We start from the raw sequence: 20414 nt of genomic DNA, 5'->3' as shown, positions 1-20414 counted from the left end.
TTTGCATTATTCCATGCTATAGCTACATAAAAAATAAGAGAAGAAAATGTAGCATTTGGGTAATGGCATGATGGACTACTTTCCTATTTCCTAAGTTTGTCATGTAGTTCTATTCTAAAATATTATAATTAAATATTTTACCATTTTTGTTCAACTGTCCATGCAAAAGTTGATACTTGGATTCATACTGTGAAAAACACCAGGTGGTATTTTTTCACTTTGCTGGTTGAAGCAATTTTTCCATTTTGGCAGCTATGTCATACGAAAGTATGTTGTTAAATCCCAATGAACCTTCCACAGGCAACATGCTGGGTTCCTGGCACTTCAAAGGGGATAAAAATGTGGCGAGGACCCATGTGAGTGCATGCACCATAGATCACATACTCAATAAAGCCAGGCAAACGGGGTATTTGTGACAACGGAATGCTGGGTCAAACCCCGGCTGAAACCTGATAGGATGTGAGCTGTGGGTTCCACCAGGCAAACTTTACAAGGAGTGAAAAAACACTTGCTCAGCTTGTTAGGAGTCATGGCTGCCTTACCCAACTGGCTGGTGAGGCACAAAAGGGACTGGCATGTCCTTGTTACGGAGGGCAGAAAATTCAAAGTTGGCTTTTTAGGCCGAGAGCCACCAACCACTTTCCCTTAAACTGTGATGGGTCGGCCACTATACCTGACAAATACTGGGAGGCAGACCTGAGTCGTGGCTCTCCATTTTATTCTCTTAGACTCCTCTATATTCTAGGCCAAAGAATTTCATTTCAAAGGGAAACACAGTAATCAATGCATGGCCTCCTCAGGGAAAGTCATGTATGCACAGAAACATCAAGTTCCAGATATCCTTTGTTTTTAACACATTTGTTTGGGAAGTATTTAACCTCTAAAATATTTATTTTAAAAAGCTACTCCTCCTCACATACTAATTAGAGGGAGTAGGGAAGGGAAGAGAGTCAATCCAAATTCATGCAGGTTTTGTTTGCAATTTTCAAGATAGGGCTTTATTGTGCTCTAAGCACCTAGCATAATTAAAACAAGCTTAGCAAAGCCTGACGTACACTAAAGAATAGGTAAGAATAGTATAATTCAGAGGTCTTATAAAGTGCCAAGGGTGGTAGAAACACAGCCACTGTAACTTCACCTGATAAAACCACTCTTCCTAGAATGACTTCTCATCCAATTCAAATCTTCACTAACAAATTGACATCTGAGTCACTGAAATTTTGGCAACAGAAAACTTCAGAGTTAGACGCACAATACCATAGCCAGCTAGTGACTTCATGCCAACACTCGCCTCGTCTGTGTAACTCTGAAGCCAGGTAAGGCGTGGGGCTGCTGCCTCATGAAAAAGAAACCTGAAGAAAAACTGAAACAAAGTAGAAATGGGACCTTAAGGTACCCAGTTTTTAGCTTTTTCTAATCATTAGCCAAGACATTGACTTGCCCTCCAAAAAAACCACAAGTACTCGTAGAATTCATTTCTATTTCATGAGCAGATCTCATTACGCAACACACCACAGGCTGCTGGCATGGTGGGCGTTCTCCGCTGCAGGCCAGCCTCCCTTTGGCCAGAGACCTCCCTTGGGGAGACCCTGGGACGCAGGGAGCTATCCAAGCTGCTGGGAAATGCCTCTGCATTTCCTGTCTTCATGGTGAAGTGGTACTTGGAGCTGGTATTCACCAAAGTGCTGGCCCTCTGCCTTTTGGGGGCCCTGAGGTGAGCCCACTGAGGGCCCGGGATACTGCCTGACATTTCATCCTTGTAGAGAGGCCAAGGGCAGCCACCACCCCCACTTCTCAGCCATCAGACTCTTAGCTAAAGTACCACTGACAGCCCCTCCATCTAAACTTCCATCTCCCAAACCAGCAACATAATGGAGGAGCCAATTAAATGATTATTAATTCATGCTACTTTCCGTAAGCCAGAGGTTCTCATCGCCTTGTGTTCCGTAAACCAGCTTGCCACCTGCCCCAGAAATTTACAGCAATCTTTGATCTATCACCATTGACCAAAGAGGAAAAACTCCTACAGCTCCATCCTCAGTGTTTCAGTTGGGACAACTACCCCAGCACATGAGACACGGAAGCCTCGCTAGATCTGAAAATGGTCCTTCAGCTCATAACAGGAAATGAAAGGTGCTGTGTGCGCCTTCCACAGCCGCCCCCCTCAGCTCCTCGGGGCCTCGGACTAACCTACATAGCAGAAATGCCTGCTTTTCCTAAGGCCGTCTGTGCTGTTGGACTTCGTGGTCTTCATACTGTCCTTGAAAGTGGAGCTGCTCTTGGCATTCGCGCGCAAGGCCCTCCCCAGAGGAGAGGCCAGGATTTCCTCTTTGCATCTCCCGCGGAGCTACTGCACTTGATAAGCGGCCAGCGTGCTGGCTAAATTCTCTTCCTCCCCAAACACAGAGAACAAGCTGCTGCCAACTTGGCCTTAAACATGCAGGGTCTCATTCTGCCTCCAAGCAAGCACTTAGCGATGTTTCCGAGAGGACTCGGGGAACTTGTGGGAAGCAGAGAGAGGCACGCACTGCCCGCCCAGTGGGGTGACCTTCACGCCCTGACCAACAGGAGGCTGGGCTTCTCCCTTCCCAGCGAGGCGTGGAGTCCGTCTTCCCTCGGGCCAGTGGTGGAAGATTAAAGATGGCTGTCCCCCACGAACCTGCCCACTCTAAAACAAACAGACACTTTCAAAGAAATCCAGAAGGAATAACCTCCACGGGCCCGTCTGCAGTGTGATCCAGAGCAATGACAGACTGCCTGGCTTCGGGAAGTCTTGGTTTTTTCATGTGTCCACGGGAATCTGTGAAAAGAGGGCACATCCCGCTGGGCTTCCCAGGTCTTGGTACCTGCAGGCCACACCAGCCTGTGCTTCCGCCCTGGGGAAGATGCAGGGAGCCACACCAGGCCCTGTGCCCACAGTCAGCAGGCTGGGCGTGGGGGATCGTGCCAGGCTGGGGGCCCACTGTGGCCCCAGTCAGTGGCCCCGGGTGGAGTGGCAGTCCCAGGCTGACTGGTGGCTCCAGCTGCCTGCTCTGCATCTTTGGGGAGAAAATAGTGCTAAGCCCTACATCAGAGGCATCAATCTGTTGCACTAATTCCTTGTTGAAATATGCATAAAGCTGCTTAACTACACTGATTTGAACTCCCAAAAGGCCATCCCACAATTCAATTTCAAGATACCTTGCTCCCTCTGTGTCAGGTTTCTGAATGAACCACCAGGCAAAACAGAGCCACCAGCCACCACCTCATTGAGACCAACATCGGCTGATGGTCTATTTAATAAGGTCTACATTGGGCTGCCACCATGAGCCCGGCTTGTGCCAGGAGCTGGGGACCAAAAGGGCAAGATCTGATGTCTCACTCTGAGGTATCAGCCTGCTTGCCTTTGGCCTCTTGTCAGCTCCCCCCAAGCAGCCTGTCCTCCCCTGGCAGGGCCTCGTGGGCTGTGCACAGATGCCACCGGCGGCTGTGGTCGTGTCTTGTGAGCGTGGCGGACAGGGTCTGCAGGATCACACTGCCCTCGGGCTTAATTACAGGTTTGTGACGACCGTGGACTTGGAGAAAACCAGAGGTTTCTCCAAGAGGCACGTGAACTGACAGAAGAAAAAGCCCAGAGGTACAAGATGTAGGTCAAAACAAGGGGCAGTGTTGGCCATTCTGGGGCCAGGCCAAAGTTAATTACAGAAGCTCACCCAGTCCCCATCGAATCAAACACTGATTAAGTTCACTGGGGTCTCTGAGCCCTAACACAGGGCAGATTTCCAGAGACTGGAATGTAACAATACTCTTCAGTTTTTTCTCCATTCTGTAAACCTATCTTCCTAACTTACTAAATATTAAGAGTGAAACTGAACTTGTGAACATAAACACATAAAATCTGGGTCCAGCGTGGTGATGAGACACAAAGAGCTCTGACCTTAAGTTTTCAGTGTCCCTAACAAATCAACTTCCCCATGATCCGCCAAGGACTTCTTGCTAGTCCAGGTTCGACAGGAGTGAGACTATTCGGGCACAGGTGTACCTGCAGGGACTCCTCAAGAATGGACGCGTTCATGTGCTGTTCTCCCATGGTCACGTTCTCTGCACACAGAGGCATCAGTCCCCTGGCTCAGTTACAACGCACAGGGGTTTGCAGTGCTGGCCGCAACCTCATCAGATCCCGGCTGTGTGACCTCGAGCATTTCACTTGACTACACTGAGCTCTCACTTTCCTCCTCTGTCAATGGGATATCAGTGTCTACTCACAGGGTTTCTGTGAGACTAGCTGGAGAGATCAGGCACACGAAGCCTACCACAGAGTCTAGCACGTGGGGAGAGCTCACACGCTGGTTGCTATGGTTTCACTCTTAGAAGTATTTATGGGAAGTAATATGGGTCCACATGTGGCCACATAACAATAGAACGAGGGGAGAGGCCTGGTTTTAAAGAAAGCAGACACCTAGGTTTACCTTTTCTGTATATCAACATGGAATAATCCTATCCCATGGGTTTGAAGTCTAGAAAGCAAAAAGTAGAATAACTTGGACTTGAAAGTGTTTACCCACCGACTGTTAATGAAACATTCAAACAGTACACTTTCTAGGTGCTGGAGAGAACAAAAATGAACAATGCAGGGCTAAGTAGAGGTGAACAGGCAGAGCAGTGAAAATACACTGTAAGATGCTATAATGACATCATACATGTGTCCCAACCCACATGTGTACCCCCCAAGAGTGAGCTGAGGTAAACTATGGACTTAGGGGGATTACGATGTGTCACTGTAGGGTCACCATTTATAAAAATGCACCATCTGGTGAGTGAAGGTGATAATGGGGGAGGCTGTGCATGTGTGGGGGAAGAAAGGGTAACGGGATATCTCACCTCCCTCAATTTCGTTGTAAACCTAAAACTGCTCTAAAAAAATTAAAGTCTTATTTTTTTTAAAAAAAGATTAATGCCACATAGCCCCTATCTTAAGAGCTACAATTCTGTCTGACAACTAGAGAAACAGGACTTCCATGTGTTCTCCAATCTTCCTACAATAAGAGAAAACGACTATGTCATGTGTTCTTCCGCTTTATAACTGGGGAATATATGGCTGACCCAGAAGGTAAATGGGGATTTGATCACAAATCCAACACCCAGGAGTTCCCATATCTGAGCCTTGGTTCTCCAGCCTCAAGAGAAAGGTCCTGTTGGACCAGGAAGAATGTGCAGGTCTCACACAGGTGCGCTGATATTCCGTGAGAAAGGCACCATGGTATTTTGTAAAAAATCATGACCACGATTCTAATAATAGAGGTGCCTCCCCCATCAGCACCAAAGCTCAAACTGAAACAAAGTGAGAGAGATTAACATGGCCCCTTTGAAAGAACAATATGCAAATCTGTAAGGTATTTTCTATAGTGATGGAAAATTATTTGCTCCCTAATCTACATTTTCACAGCCTTTTATTTATACCATGATGCTAATTCTCGACACTGCAGCATAGCTATGTAATTACATACGATGCCCCTTCTAGAAAGTGCGTTCCTTACTTTTGTACACCCTGTATCTGCCTTAGATATCTGCACAAAAACATCTGCGCAGTAGATGTAGTCCCTTATCTCTCGTGACTTAGCACATAAATCCTCCGAGCCAGGACCTCTGAATTACTGGAATTCAGGCGAGTCCAGATATGCACCACACCCTAGGTCTATTTTTGCTTCCCAACATAAAAATAGTTCAAATGGTTTGTTTTCAATTGTGAGAGAATTCTGCCTACAGTGACTTTAAGCATCCAAGTTATACTGAAAGTGGCCTGGAAAATAAAAAAGAGGGCGGGGAGGGGACAAGTGGACTCTGGAAAAGCTGACATAGCCGCACAATTCCAGTCTGTGTGCAAAAATGTAAAACCAAAAACAGTTTCCGTTGGCAAGAGCGTGGACCGCCAAGGGGCCATGCAGGCAGGCCCCCAGCATTCCCTCGCACGCACGCTCCTGCAGAGGCACGTTTACTTCCGGGTGAGGCGGAGAAACGGGGCCAAGTGTCCCAAGGATGCAGTGAGGCCAGAAGGACTTCTGTGGAGGCTGATGGTGGTAAACGGCCTGGTTTCCAGCAAACACTGGGCTGGGATATGGCAGCCACTCAAAGGCCCCGACATGCGTCTCCAAGGATGTCTCCAGTGACATCCTCATCACACTCAGCTCTGAAAACAGCCTGATGGGTCCCAGTAATGCAGGCCAGGTGACAGAATGTGGAGCTCTGAGGTCCACCAAGAAGGGCAGCGTGGAACTATCTGGCCTCCATGGAAAGAGCCTCAGGGGCCTGTCTGGACTCTCCCCAGCCTCCTGAGCCACAAGCTCTCAACCAGCCAGGTAGGGAAATCCTTCCAAGCTACCAGCACCCTGACTTTACACATTAATATTCTCTAAGATTCCACACTACTGTTCACCGTCTCTCCTCTAATTATACTTTTAAGGAGCTCCAGAACTGCAAGAAACCATTTAGCCCAGGGGTGGGCAAACTTTGTGACTCGAGGGCCACAGTGGGTTCTTAAACTGGACCTGAGGGCCAGAACAAAAGCATGGATGGAGTGTTTGTGTGAACTAATATAAATTCAAAGTAAACATCATTACATCAAAGGGTACGGTCTTTTTTTTTTTTTTAGTTTTATTCATTTCAAACTGGCCGGATCAGGCCTGCTGCCGGCTGGCTGTAGTTTGCCCACGGCTGATTTAGCCCAACCTACATTTTCCATATTTGGAAACTGAGGCCAGAGATCTAAGGTGATGTAGCAAATCTTCGTGGGAGAGCCCGAGCCCTGGGCTTTTGACTTGTAGCCCAGCGGTTTTGCTAACACATAACACTTCCTCTCAGTACATACCTTCTTTTGTCCTTATGGATTCAATTTCTTAAGTATATTTTTTAGTCCCTTTCCATTCTGTCACAGATTACCTTTCAGGCACTGTTCCCCATACAATGGCATCCCTTTTACACAAAGCTGCGAACACAGGGAGAACAGGGGCAGGCCTGGGAACAGATTTGCATCAGGATGTGCCTGACCTGCTTTTTTTCAACTTCAGTAATTAGAAAGGCATTGGGTCTGCAGGAATTACTCAGATACAGTGAGAGCGGTACACTATACATTTATGTTAAACATGTCAAATCCAATTGAAATCATGCCTGCCAGCACCATCTTCCATAAACACACTTCTCCCAACAGTCGCCCAGACCTTGCCAGCCCATTAATACCTCCTTTAATAGCAACCTTCCACAGATTCCAATCAGGGACGCTCCGCTGCACTAATTGCTCTGTGTTAGGTGAGCATCATGGGTTTAAAAACCCTTCGAGGCATTCTCCTAGAAAAACAGCACTCCAACCACAATTCTAACTCAAAATGCTACAAAAATATAAGCCGGGGCATCATTTAGGGGTTTCTGAAGCATTATCGCGGTGTTAGTGTAAGTTGGGCTGTTCCCCTCATTTTGTTTGTTTTTAAAGCGCCAACACCCCTACTCATCTTGTCTCAAATTAGCTTAACTAGACCCGACTTAGTGCTCTGTTGCCGGAAACCATAGCGGCTCAGGATTTAAATAACCATCTTGCTGTGATTCTTTGCCAAGAGTTCAATTTTTCCCCTAATTATTGGTGATAAAGCATCACATTAATTGTATATCACTTAATTTATAGCAATTAATGATTGACTGAACAGTCACTGCATTAATTATTGTTCAGTGGCTGACACTGGGGGCTCTTCAGTCTAGAAGACACATTCAAATCCACATGCTAAAGAGAACAGGGACCGCTCTCACATTTCACAACAAAACCACGGAGTTGGACGGTGGAAACGACTGTGCATTAGGGGAGAGGCTTTGTTTCACGGGACCTTCCTGTGCCCACCCTCTGCCGGCCCACAAGCCCTGAGGAGATGTGACCCTGAGTGTTCGCAAGGGCGTGTCCATGTGCCAGCACTCGCCACCATGGAAGCCAGGCTGGTGCTGGTGGGTGCCTCTCATCCACATTTTACAGGTGAGGCACCCAAGGCTCCAGGAGGCCAAGCCCCTTGACCAAGGTGGTTCTCCTCATGGCTCCAAATCTAGAGAGTTCCGCCCCTTGGCCTGGGCTCTCAGAATGAGCACAGCTCTGATTTATACGAGGCTCACTCAACTGGAATGCGCAGGGGCTGTGGGGACCCTGCTGCCTCTGTACAACTGAGGAGAGAGCTGCTCCTTCCTCATGCTTCGGAGGAAGTGAAGACTAGACCAAATGATCAGCTGTGCCATTCTCGGAGGTGCTGCGCACAGCGGAGAGGGTGTGGGCTGCATCCAAGGCAGAGTAAGTGGCAGAGCCAGTGTGCAGATCTGGGCCTGTCCGCATGCCCTTGGGCCACTTGTTTGAGCTCCAGGACTCAGTTTACTCATCTGCGAAATGGTGGGTAGAGGGGGCTGGTTACTTACTGTATCTGTTTCATGGAGTGGGGGGTGAGAATCAATGACATAATGTATAGAATCTATATCAAGTAATGCTTCCCAACTCTTTTTCACGTCATGGCACACACAGAAAAGGGTGGCAAAACAGATAAAGTTGCAACTGATGCAGCCCCAGCAGCCCCCGCCCCACCCGGCCAACCAAGGGCTGTGGGGACAGCACACCTGTGTCCTTGTGAGCCATTCAGGGCAGGCCTGCGGGGAACGACAGGTGTGAACACTCCAGTGGTGCCTGGCAGGGTTAGAGCTAATGTAGCCTCATGATAACCCGAAAGTCACACCTGCCTGCACTCTTTCGGGGTTGTCATCTATAGCTGGACTCACCACCAGCCACACACGGCTATTTACATTAAATTTCATTAAATTTAAATAAAATTCAGTTTCTCATGGGTACTAGCCACCTTCCAAGTGCTCAGCAGCCATCCGTGGCTAGTGGCTACTGTACTGTCCAGTGTAGACGCAGGGCATTCCTGCCAGCACAGAAAGTTCCATGGGCAGCACTGGTCTCAGTAAGAGCATTCTCATAGCGGTGGGTGGTCCCAAAATCCCCCTGGAGTGTTCCAGTCCTGGAGGCGAGGCCTCTAACCTCACAGAATGTGGATCAGTGGAACTCTACCCAGTGTCCGGCATGTGGGGAGAGACCCAGCCACTGGCCATGGGGACTGACGCTGCCGCGATTCAAACCACTACCTTGCTTTTCTTCCTGCCACTCAAGAAAAAAGACCTGCCTGCTAAATACAAGGAGCCCAGAGAGGGCCACTCAGAGGCACCAAAAAGGAAACGAGGAGTCCCATTGCAATGTGAAACTAGCCAACTAAAAACTGTTAGTAAAGATTACCGATTCCTGCACAAACCCCCCAAACTACATAATCAGTAGCTGAGAAAATGCCAATTAGCCAGGCCCATTTGAAATATTATTAATCTGCATCATGAGCAGCCACTAATCAGCAGTACAAATTGTGAAATCACTATTTATTTATTTGCCAGGAGGAAGCACTCCCCATCACAGTTAATCAGATAGGAACAGCTCAATTTAGGGAGTAAATGGAACAAATGCAGACATTTTTCATAAAATGCTGAAGATCCCAAAGCAAGCTCAGAAGAGGTGGCTGGCCCCCACATCGATCCCAAGATCAGCTCGACCAAGTCCTTTAATAAAGCCTGCCATTACACACTCAGACAACAGAGACGAAATTATGCTCCAGGTCAAAAGAGGATCATTTTTGGGGGGAGTTGGGACAAAATTTTCCCTTCTCTCTTTACTGCTGTGCAACTGACAAGGTGCACCTCTGAGTTACTCATTCATTCTGTTTGCCTGGATCGTCTCCATCTTTTGGAGGTGAAGGGTGGCCTGTTGTATGAATGAATGAACGAACAAGAAAATGGAGTCTTATTAAAGACGTTCATTTTTACGGTGCTCGTTTTGAGTCTTCTAGGAGGCTCTGGGCTCCCTAGAGTGTCCATAACACTGTGAAGGCACACTTCCACTGCATCACAAACACCCTGAATGTGGTTCAAATGAACCACCCTCAATCAAGCTTGCCCTGAACTGGTGTAAGCAGGGGGGGAATGTCCAGCCTGTGGGTCGTATAAGGCCTGTAAAATCATTTGGTCTCACCCTGCCAAGGCATTAGGGAAGAGTTAATTAAATGTTTGATCAATTATAGCGGGCTAATTTTTAAGTTGATAATTTTGTATGGCCCTTGAATGATGTTATAAATATCCAAATGGCCCTTGGCAGAAAAAAGGTTCCCCACCCCTGGATTAGAGAAACATATACAAAGAACTCTGCAAAGGGTCTGGCACACAGTAGGTGCTTTGTAAGTGGCAATTACTTCTTGTTGTTTTCTTAGTGTCCTTAGCATACAGAATGCAGGAAACTATTCACCAAAGATCATCTGCATGATCTCACTACATCCTTATATACTGTTCCCAGCTTCTCAACATCCCCAGAAGCCACATGCTGCCTGGCGCCTTTCACGTTCCTATGGGAGACCTGGAAGAGAAACTGCGACTAGTTCTCCCAATCTTATTTAATTAAACTTAAAAACAACACCAAAAACCTTCCTATTATAGAGCTTACTATATGTGAGGCACTGCTCTGAGACTCCCATATTCAAATAATCTACACAGCCATCCTGTGGAAATGAGTACCGTTTTTAATCACCATCTCACGTGAGGAAACTGGGGCCTGGAAAGGGTAAGGTACCTGGAGCAAAGCCACAGAGCCAGTAAGTGGCAGAGCCAGGATCTGAAACCAGGCACCCAAATCATAAAAAAAAAAGGACAGATAACCTGAAAGGTTACTCAGTCTTCAAACTGAGTTTGTAAAATCCTCTTCCCCGGGCAGATATGTTTAACTGCTATCTGTTTGCAAAGTCTGACTCTAGATCAGTGGTTCTCAACCTTCTGGCCCTTTAAATACAGTTCCTCATGTTGTGACCCAACCATAAAATTACTTTTGTTGCTACTGTAATGTTGCTACTGTTATGAATCATAATGTAAATATCTGATATGCAGGATGGTCTTAGGCGACCCCTGTGAAAGGGTCGTTTGACCGCCAAAGGGGTTGCGACCCACAGGTTGAGAACCGCTGGTCTAGATCATGCTTTAATAGTACAGCAAAAACTGGGGTCTGGGTCCATGCGAAGCCACACAGGATGATCCTTCCCCGACACTCAGGGCCTCTGAGCACAGACGTCCATACCCTACTTCCTTTTCTTGCAAACCTCCCCAAGGTGCTGATGCTTGGCCCTCAGCGCTATCTTGAGCTCCGGCCCTGGACACCCCAGAGCCCAGTTCCAAGGGGACAACAAGCAGCGTGGACGTAAAGTCCACCTAGTGCGCTGTCCACGCTCTCAGCATCCCTCCCTGTCTTTGGAAACTGTTATCTCCCTCTCGAGTTTCTCTCTTCCAGGCGGAATAGCCCTGATTTCTTCAGCCTCTTCCCAGAGGCAGTATTTCTCAGCCTTCAGTCATTTTCATTGCTGTCCTCTGGCCTCTCTCCAAGATTCTGTATCTTGTTTAAAGAGTGGAGGCCAACACTGAACATGATTTAAGAACAGTCATGCCTGGAAAAGTAACAAAGGCCCAACCAATACAGACTCCAGAAGGTAAATATTTTCTAAAAAAAAAAAAAAAAAAAATCCTGAATATTACAATATTAATAATGGGGGGCAGTAAGACTTAGCACAATAATTTCTGCTGCTTGTCATATCATTTCCTCTAATTATTGTGGTGGTTTCTGGGAGACTTATCTGCCCCGATAAGTCTTCTCAGCAATGATTTTGCTCCTCAGAAACCCTAAGCTTTTCTTCTTAGTCTCTGCTCTTAGTACAGGAATCCGGTCATCATGAGAGATGGCCAGTTCCCTTTTCTCAACGCCAGCTTTTCCAGAAATAGCACTTCCTTTCCTGACTTCTTCCATTTCTTCTGCTCTTGGTAAGACGGCCTCTTGCCTGGCTGCACTGCCTGTCTCCCCCTCTGGGTGCATTTCCAGGTGTGGGTGCTCACGCTGGGGAACGGGGTAGGGTATATGAATCCTACCCAGGCCCCAAATGCAGGGCGAAGCCCACCCTTCACCACAGACTCCTTACGAGACTGGGGTGACCCTGATCAAGTTCCACATGGCAAATCCCTCTGCTGGGCATGGAGCAGGAGGGGTAGGGGCCTCGATCTTAACCAGAGAAAGAACCACATCCAGGGCCAACAACAGGGAGGGGCTGCTGAAAAATGTGACTTCACAAACATGGAAGCCCCCAACACAGCCAGGCCCCTGGATGCTAGTAAACGAGATGGTTTGGGGGCCAATTATAAAACCTTTACAAGTTCCTTAATAGAACAGAATAGAAGGAGAAGGAAGGTGACCACTCAAAAAAGCAAAAACAGAATTCTCCAACGTGCGCGGAGCCAAGGTTTCCGGGGGGACTGAAGGATGCATCTGCTCCCTGCCAGGCGGCCTCCCCCATCCCGGGAGGAGCACGGGACTCCAGCCGCACACACTACCTGTCCACTTGCTCTGGTCCTTCTCGCCTCCACTCTCCGGGTCTTTGGCAACCTCCTCTGGGTCAGCAGCTGCTTCGCTGGGCCCTTCAACATCTTCAATGGCTTCTTCTGAAACAGAAGGAAAAAAATATGTCAACGATTAAAACTCGACAGAAGATGAAGGATTCCTGGCTCCTACTCCAAAGAATTACCAACTACAAGACACAGACACGATGATGTGCCTCCTCGCCTCCCCGTGGGCCGAGGCCGGCTGCAGTGGCTACGCTGAGGCCTGGACAAGCAGTCGGGCTGTCCTTCCCGCCACCTGGCACGCGAGTGGGACTCACCCTGGACATATGGACAGGTTTTTCCAGAGGGTTCTGAATGCCTCGTTTAAGTGTTTCTTATTGAAAAGCCAATCCTGTTGAAGAAATAACTCCATCCAAATTCCTGAAGTTGCATGCAAGTCTTTTACACTTGAAAATGCAAAATTTTACACTTGAAGGTGCAAAAGAGGAGCTTCTTGCCTGGCTCCAACCCCAGTGCATCCTGGCACTGAATGCGACTCGACTCAAGCATTGGCCCCTCATAGGCCTCAAGGTACCTGCACACGTGCCAGATCGTAGCAGGAGGTTGTTGTTTTTTTTAAAATAGTCATTCATACTCTGAAGAGTCATAAAATATCAGTCATATGATTTCATCAATGTGAAGAGTTCTAGAAAATGACATCTGTGGGCACATCAGGTGTCAGTGGCAAGGAGGAGAAAAAACTAATAGAATCATATACTTTCCTTTTGAAGTTATTCCATTCATTACCCACTGCTGGTTTAAAACTAACCAGGGGAATTTTCTTCAGCTCAACACATAATGCTTTAGTGAAGGTAGAGGAATGGTCATTTCCAACAGCAGGTTAATCAAAGTAAAATGCCACTTGCCCATGTGGGGAAGAGGATAAGACAGTCCAGCTGCTGGGGGTGGGTGGGGGGGGAGAGATATGTCCCTCTCATTCTCTTGGCCCTTTGGATTGTTATCCAACATACTCACTGGGAATGGGCTAGTGAACGAATGAGGCTGGCAAACCACGGCGGGTAATGCTGACACGTAGGGCACTTTGAAGAGCACAACTGCCTGGGTACCAGCCCGTAAGCTCCTGGCTGCCCATGTCCATCACCTGAGCTCGGTACCAGGCCACACCCACAGGGACATGGTATTAGGGTCCAATCTAGGATCGTGGATTTGGGGCTCTGTCCAGTGTCACCCTAGGTCCATCCCTCCAACTGCAACTCCACTTTTCAATATTGCAAGGTGTCATACTCTCCAACCCTCCAGAAAATAGCTTCTAAATTTTATATCACGATGGAAGTCAAAGGCGTTCAGAGTAAACTGACCTCAGAGAGTTTATCAAACACTTGAGGGAAGAAGTATCTATTTGGAGTCAGATTTTCCTAATTCTTCCTGAAGAGACAACGGAAGTCTAAGGACTGGAAACTGAACTAGGGGTCAAGGAACATTCTTTCTTCATTACTTCCAATAGGGGATTTATGAGGCAGTCACAGGGAACGCGGATGAAATAAGATACTGATGGTTTTCATCTCCAACTAAGAGGACTCCATGTATAATTTCTACATCTCCTTTTTCCTTACTGTATCATAAAGTTAACATCTTCTCCCCATACCTACACTTAGTTCAAATAGAGAAAACTCAAGCAAGCATGGTTTGAAGTCAATCAGATATACAGAGCCACGTTAACACTATACTTCATTAAGAAGAGAAACACTCTCTCTCTCTCTCTCTCTCTCTCTCTCTCACACACACACACACACACACACACACACACACACACACAAGTGCTAGTAGAGCAAAAACAAGCAGGTTACATGCTATAATATATTTACCATCTTAATTATCTTCAGGCAGCTGTTCAATGCATATTTTTAGGCATTTGATAAAATTGTTCGGCACTATAATGGTAAAATCCATCTCTGAATGGTGATGCTAGCATTTAGCCCATTGATATTACTAAGCTGGGTCTACCCAACGCAGCTAGGTCTCTTAAAATCTACTCATTTGCCCTTACATCCGGTGACACAAAATATCTGTGGTACTGGTACATTTGATTAATTAGATTATGCAAAGAGATGGCTCGATGGCCTCTGCTCTCTAGACACACACACACACACACACACACAATCACCTTAGATGGGGACAGTCTGACACCACCGAAGTGGAGAGCGCCCTGACGTGGTGTGAACAGTGTTTGAAGGTGCTGCTTTGCGGAAGAGAAAAGGAATCTGCCCACAGGGGTGCCGTGTCCAAGGCCAGCACCTCTCTCCTGGGCCACTGAGCGGAGTTAAGAACTCATGTTTAGAAAGGCCCAAAGAACTGGGGTCAGTGCCAGAGTGACCATATCTATTCAAAAGACAGACTGAAGAACAAGCACATCACTGATGCAGTGAGCAGGGAACCACACGGTGCTCTGTGACTATTCCTGGAGTCCCTGCTCTCTGAGCTACTTGGGCTTTTGTTTTCTTCCCTCCCCGCCCTACTCCAAGCAGAAATGTGACGGCAGCTGAGTCTCAATGAGGCTAATCCAGGTGCTGATTTGCTTCTCTTTCTTCCCCCTCCTTTTTAAGATTCAAAGATCAAGTCTTCTTTTTGAGTTCCTAGATTTAATATCATCTGTGTGTCATTCACTAAAAGACTATTATACGCTTGGTGGAAGAAGAAATGCCTAAGGGACTCCTGGACAAGCCGTCTGCCTTTACAAGGGAGCAGTGTCCTCAGCTCCAGCCAAAAACCAGGCCCCAGTCAGCCAGGCAGGAGCTCCTTGCAGTTCCACCTGTGCCCTACAGGTGTCGCCCTCTGCATGGCCAGGCCTACAAGGGCAGCTAGCTGCAGGAGGCAGACGCTGTCTGGGCCGCCTAACCTGAGCATGTGGAAGTAATATACGAGTGAACTGTCTGGTCCTGGGGAAATAAAATAGGACATTCATAAGCAGTTACACCATCTGTCTTTATACCATCATCATCAACAGCAAGAGGAAAAATAGCTCTTTAAAATGGATGAAAGCCCAGGCTGTCAGTAACCAGAAAACTGAGAGCTCTGAATACCAATAAAGGTAGAGAAATGATTAAAAAACAGTGATGCAAACTATGAATTTGTCTGGACAGCTTGGGCTCACAATGCTTTGCAGACAGGGTATGTTTTATTGCCCTCAAAAGCCCAAGGCAACCTCACTCACTAAGACCCAGGCCTCGGGCACCCTGGGAGGGGCCTGGTCTCCCTGTTCTGGAAACATGTGGGAACCAGAAATGTGATGGCATCTGGCTCTGACACAGAGAGCTGTGGCCACACTCAGAGCTCCCAGGCTGCTTATCTGGCCTGTTCCTTTCAGGAATGCGTATCTGATACCCATGCTGGCACAGCCAAGACCAGAGGAGGTTTCTCCCCACAGATCAAGATTGCATTTTCCCCCCATGAAGTCAGTGGCAAATGGCCAGGGTCATGACAGAAGTCGATACTGTTTCTATAATATCAGCTACTGACAGATGGTGGGAACAAGTAAAGACCTGATGGACCGACAATCTGGTTTTATCTGGAAAATCCTGTCGTTCCTTCAGAAGACAAAGTTGTTTCTTCACCAACCCATACAACAGTCACCAAGCCATTTTTACACTGAAATAGACAAGTCAAAACCATCTTCTCCCGAAGAGTTTAATAATATTCAGAACCCAAGCAGAAGGCAGCAGGAATGCTCTCCGAGGGCTCAGCCAGGCCCAGGGTGAGAAGGTCATCTCGGCTCCCTCTGCCCGGCCTGCTCTTGGCAGGAGGCAGCAGGCAGTGCATTCCAGACAGAGGAGGTTCCTTTAAGACCCCCGCAGAAGCTGCTTGGATGGCTACACCCGACAGTAGCCCTCAAACTAGCCCCCTCCACCCCCCTGCTTGGATGTATTTTTATGCTGAAGGGCTGGGGAAATAGAAACAAATCTTGAATAACTGAGAGGTCTTCCTGGTGTCCCTTCAACTTACATGCAAAACTGGCTGAAGGCCTTTAAAAAAATCTATTTCCATCACCACCTCCTTTTTACAACTGCTTCTCCCAGACAGCACTCGAGCCAAACCCAACCTACTCATGTCACTCATGTCCCCCGGTTAAGGCAGAGCCCTCAGGTGTACGAATCTCAGCAGGTAAAATACATTCTAAAAGGGGAGGGTTGCTAGGGCAGCAAAGGTGCTGGGGTGATGATACCCCAGGTTCAGAAAATTTCCCTTCACTCAAGGTTTTGCTGACCACAAATGCGAACTGTTCTCTTAACAACCCTGGCATGCTGCTGAAGATGAGTGCGTGATTTCCGATTGGTGGTGAATTCTCTCTGCTCCCAAAGGAGGTGGGTGTGCCGAATGGCGACCCCATAGAGATGTGCAAGCATTTCTTGAACAACCTGGAAAGCGGTTTTGGGAAGGAGCACCAGGCAGAAGCAAAAATAGAGGTGGCATCATCAGGAAGCCAGAAAGCCAGCACGCCCCACTGCGCACGCTCCCTGAATGTGTTACCCAAGAAAACTCGCCAGTTGCTAAGAAAATGATACCATTCATCCAATAGTGGGGCCGAGTGCCATGTCCTCTGGGTGTATTTACAAATCGCTTACAGACTTGAAGGAGGGGGAGTCAATCAATGACTAAGACTAGTCCCTCTGTTCCGAACTCTTAACAGGATAATGTAGATTAATTCAAACCTTCCCCCAAACCTGACAAAGCCCCTTAATGCCTCGATGTGAAAGAAATTTGGAAATTCTTCTATCAGGGTGTCTGTACCCAAAGCTCTCAGGCGATCGCATTTCTTAAATAATACACCAGTCTGGATCCCTGAAGAATGAAATTGTTCTTTCCTTTTTCTTTGGGGGGGGAGCGAGGTTGGGGGTGGGGTTGAAATAAAGTGCGTTTGCCTGTCGGCAGGCTCAAGAGCTGAGAAACATTAGCTGTCATGAACCACAATCAAATCAGGTTTGAAATATTTAGCAGTGGCTTGGAAAATGTGTGGCGCAGCTCTGACAGGCGAGATGTGCACAGACACCCACTTTCCATTATAATGGAAATATCAGGCCTGTTCTGAATATGTATAACCCAGAAAAATGTATTGATTTTTCATTCGGCATTAAAAAAAATGAAATAGCCTGCAGCTGTCAAAAGCCTTTTGTTAAAAGCTCATCTTTCCTGGAATGAGGTTTACCAGAAACAAGTTTTAATTGTATATAGGACCTCTTTTTTGAAAAACAAAATAACCAACCGGCTTACTTTTAAGATAGGGTTAAAGCTTTTCCTTTCTCCATTTCCAACCTAATTAACTAAGGACAACCACCCAAGCAGGCGGGAAAGGCCGGGCACACTGTGACCAGCACGGAGGGCAGCGGGCGCTCTGCTCGGGGTCTCTGCAGTGGGCAGCAGGACGAACTCCGCGAGTGTCTTGCCCCCTTGTTTCCGTAACTCCTGTGCAGGCGCTGGGCTCTGTGGCTACAGCCTCCGGGAAGGGCACCCACCCCTTGGCCAATCGGTTGTCCTGAGGCATTGGCTGGCACAACTGGAAAATGGGGCCAGAACTCCAGCATGCCCAACCCTCACGGACTTTGTTACCCTTAGGAGACCTCTGATGCTTAGAATATGCTACAGAATCCACATGCTCTATTTTGTAAATACAGGTCAAATCAAACCCACGATATGAAAGACGGCTGCTAAATGCACTAGTTTAAGGTCCAGGGAGTTAAAATTCTGCTACAGTAGAAACTTGTAACAGGACACGATGAACAGCAGCCCTGCTGCTCCCACTCCTCGGCCCTAGTCTTGTCTGCGCTCTCCGGCCCGGGAGGAAGGGGTGAAGGGTGGCGATGCTGCGGCTGTACCCACGGGTGCTCTCCCTCTGCCTTGGGCTACGTCCCAACTGCACAGGGACGGCCAGGCGAGGGTGCAATGACCTCTGCACACTTTCACAAATGTTCACTCCATGGTTTTTTCATCTGGCGGGGGGGTTTGGGGGGGTGGGGGGTGTCTTTCCAGCCGATAGTGTGGCCGGCAGCTGCCTGAGAGGTGGCTTGGAGCGATTCAGTTTTCTGGATGGACAACATCCAGCCCCAGAAATTGTCACTTAAAAAATCAAGGCGGTTTTGCTTACCTCCGATGTAAATTCTCTTCACACACCTTACGCTTAGCATGCTGAAAGGTGCCTACATGTTCTCGTGCATGTATGTGGCATTAGGAACTTACAGGTCTATCTGGCACTTCTCCGTGGGTAATCATCTGAATATGATTTTTAGTTGCTGGCAAACCCTGTTTTCTACATCTTAATAAGGTATAGATTAATGACCAATCCCAAGACAAAGAGCCCAGATCCAAATCCACACTGGTGAGTGGACATTCTGTGATACAACTTATTATAGTCTAGGCAGGAAACCTTAAAGGGGTGAAGGATGAGGGTAGGGGTCGGGGGGAGGAGGAGCAGGCGCACTCATTTATTCCCACCTTCCCCCGCGCGGGCCTTGGAGTGCGTTGCACCAGCAGAGCCCAAGGCATTCCAGGAAAAGCACGCCTTCCCGTGGATGCCGGCCTACTGGCCTCCTGCACCCGCTTGCCCAGGCCTCGCTCTAATCCCTCTCCAGTGGGACCCCTGGCTCTGGGTCTAAGGGACAGAGACCAGGGCAGGGCAGAGGGTGTCGCCCTTCCATGTCCCCCTTGTCTTGGGCATTTTCCATTTTCTCGGCCATCTGCGCGCACTGCCAGGCCGGCCGTCCTGTAGGACCCTCTCTACCAGCTGGCGCGAGGTCAGGCTCTGCTGGGGGCTCTGCAGGAATGTTCCTATCCGGGCGGTCTTCTGTAAAAAATAATAATAAATATGGCCAAGCTGCTCCCCGCTTGTTTTAAGATGGCATTTATAAAAAATGGTTGTCAGTCCTCTGAGAGGTCAGAGGTCGAGAGCAGGAGAGGAAGAGGAGGACAGTAGGCGATCAGACACTCCCTTCCTCCAATGGTGAGTTTTTTTCACGTGGATTCTTTAAGTGATCGTCTTACCACACGAATTCCTTTCACCACTGGGTGTTCCTTTACCAACTACACCTGGGCAGCGGCGCCTAGAGCCTCTGGACCCAGCCGGAAGGGCGGTGGTGGGCGGCCTGCCAGCTTCCCACGGGGCTGCCGAGCAAGGCTGCAGGAAAACCCGACACTGAAGGAACTGGCCTCCTGGCCGCCCCCCACCCCCACCCCCACCTTCTTTCCGTCCCCCAGCCCTGGCATTGGCACCAGGCTAAAAGAATCAACATTCTGAAGGCAACTCCGGGTATTATTAAAATGACTAATTGGAGAATAGAGACCATTTATGCTTTTGTATATTTGAAGATCTTGCCACTGTTTATAGAAACAAGAAAAATGGGGATTGTGTGGCAAGGGGAGCCTGGGAAGGCTGCAGCCGCGCGCCCAGCCCCTGCTGCAAAGCCCGGAGGCTGGACAGGAACACACTCCCGGGAGAGCCTCTCCGTTTGCTTTTGGCGGGACTTCACCTCTAACTTGAGCACTGACAGCAGAGAGAGTGTTTTCTGGCTCCACGGCGGCCTGGGTAGGCCTCCGGGAGAGAAGTCTCCTTGGGCCGGGAGTGCTCCGTGCGCGCAGCACAGCGGCCGGAGCAGGGAGCCCGGAGTGAAAAGTGCTGCCCTTGTGTGGCGAGGGACCGGTCCTGCCATTTTTCCTCTTCCGGGCAAGGCCACTTGGTCATTTGAACAGTTTGTCAAAATGGAGCTAGAATTAAGGGGGTGGGTGGGGGTCAAGAGAGGAGAAAAAGGGCGGAGATGCCTGGAGCCAGCGTTGCAACAAGTTCCATTTATCTGTGTTCTTAGCCAAGCACCTGGGCTGCCCCCCGCAGAACCGCAGAAAGGATAAAAGCCAACGTGAGGCGACAAAGCACAAGGGAGCGGGACGCCGCTGACTCGCCTGGTGGCTGC

The 20414-nt window shown here is 48.4% G+C and overlaps 1 protein-coding gene across 1 annotated transcript in view; it reads right to left on the bottom strand.

Annotated features, from left to right (window-relative positions):
• The window catches only part of ZFHX3 (zinc finger homeobox 3), a 151678-nt gene that overhangs the window by 28064 nt on the left and 103200 nt on the right, over positions 1-20414 (bottom strand). The window contains exon 4 of the mRNA XM_081107850.1: positions 12454-12561. Coding sequence (XP_080963976.1) covers positions 12454-12561 — 108 coding nt within the window. The remainder of the gene's footprint in view (positions 1-12453; positions 12562-20414) is intronic.

This window comes from Myotis nattereri (genome assembly GCF_964212035.1).
Source record: "Myotis nattereri genome assembly, chromosome: 15".
Taxonomy (NCBI): Eukaryota; Metazoa; Chordata; class Mammalia; order Chiroptera; family Vespertilionidae; genus Myotis; species Myotis nattereri.
This window is presented reverse-complemented; position numbering and strand designations above follow the sequence as displayed.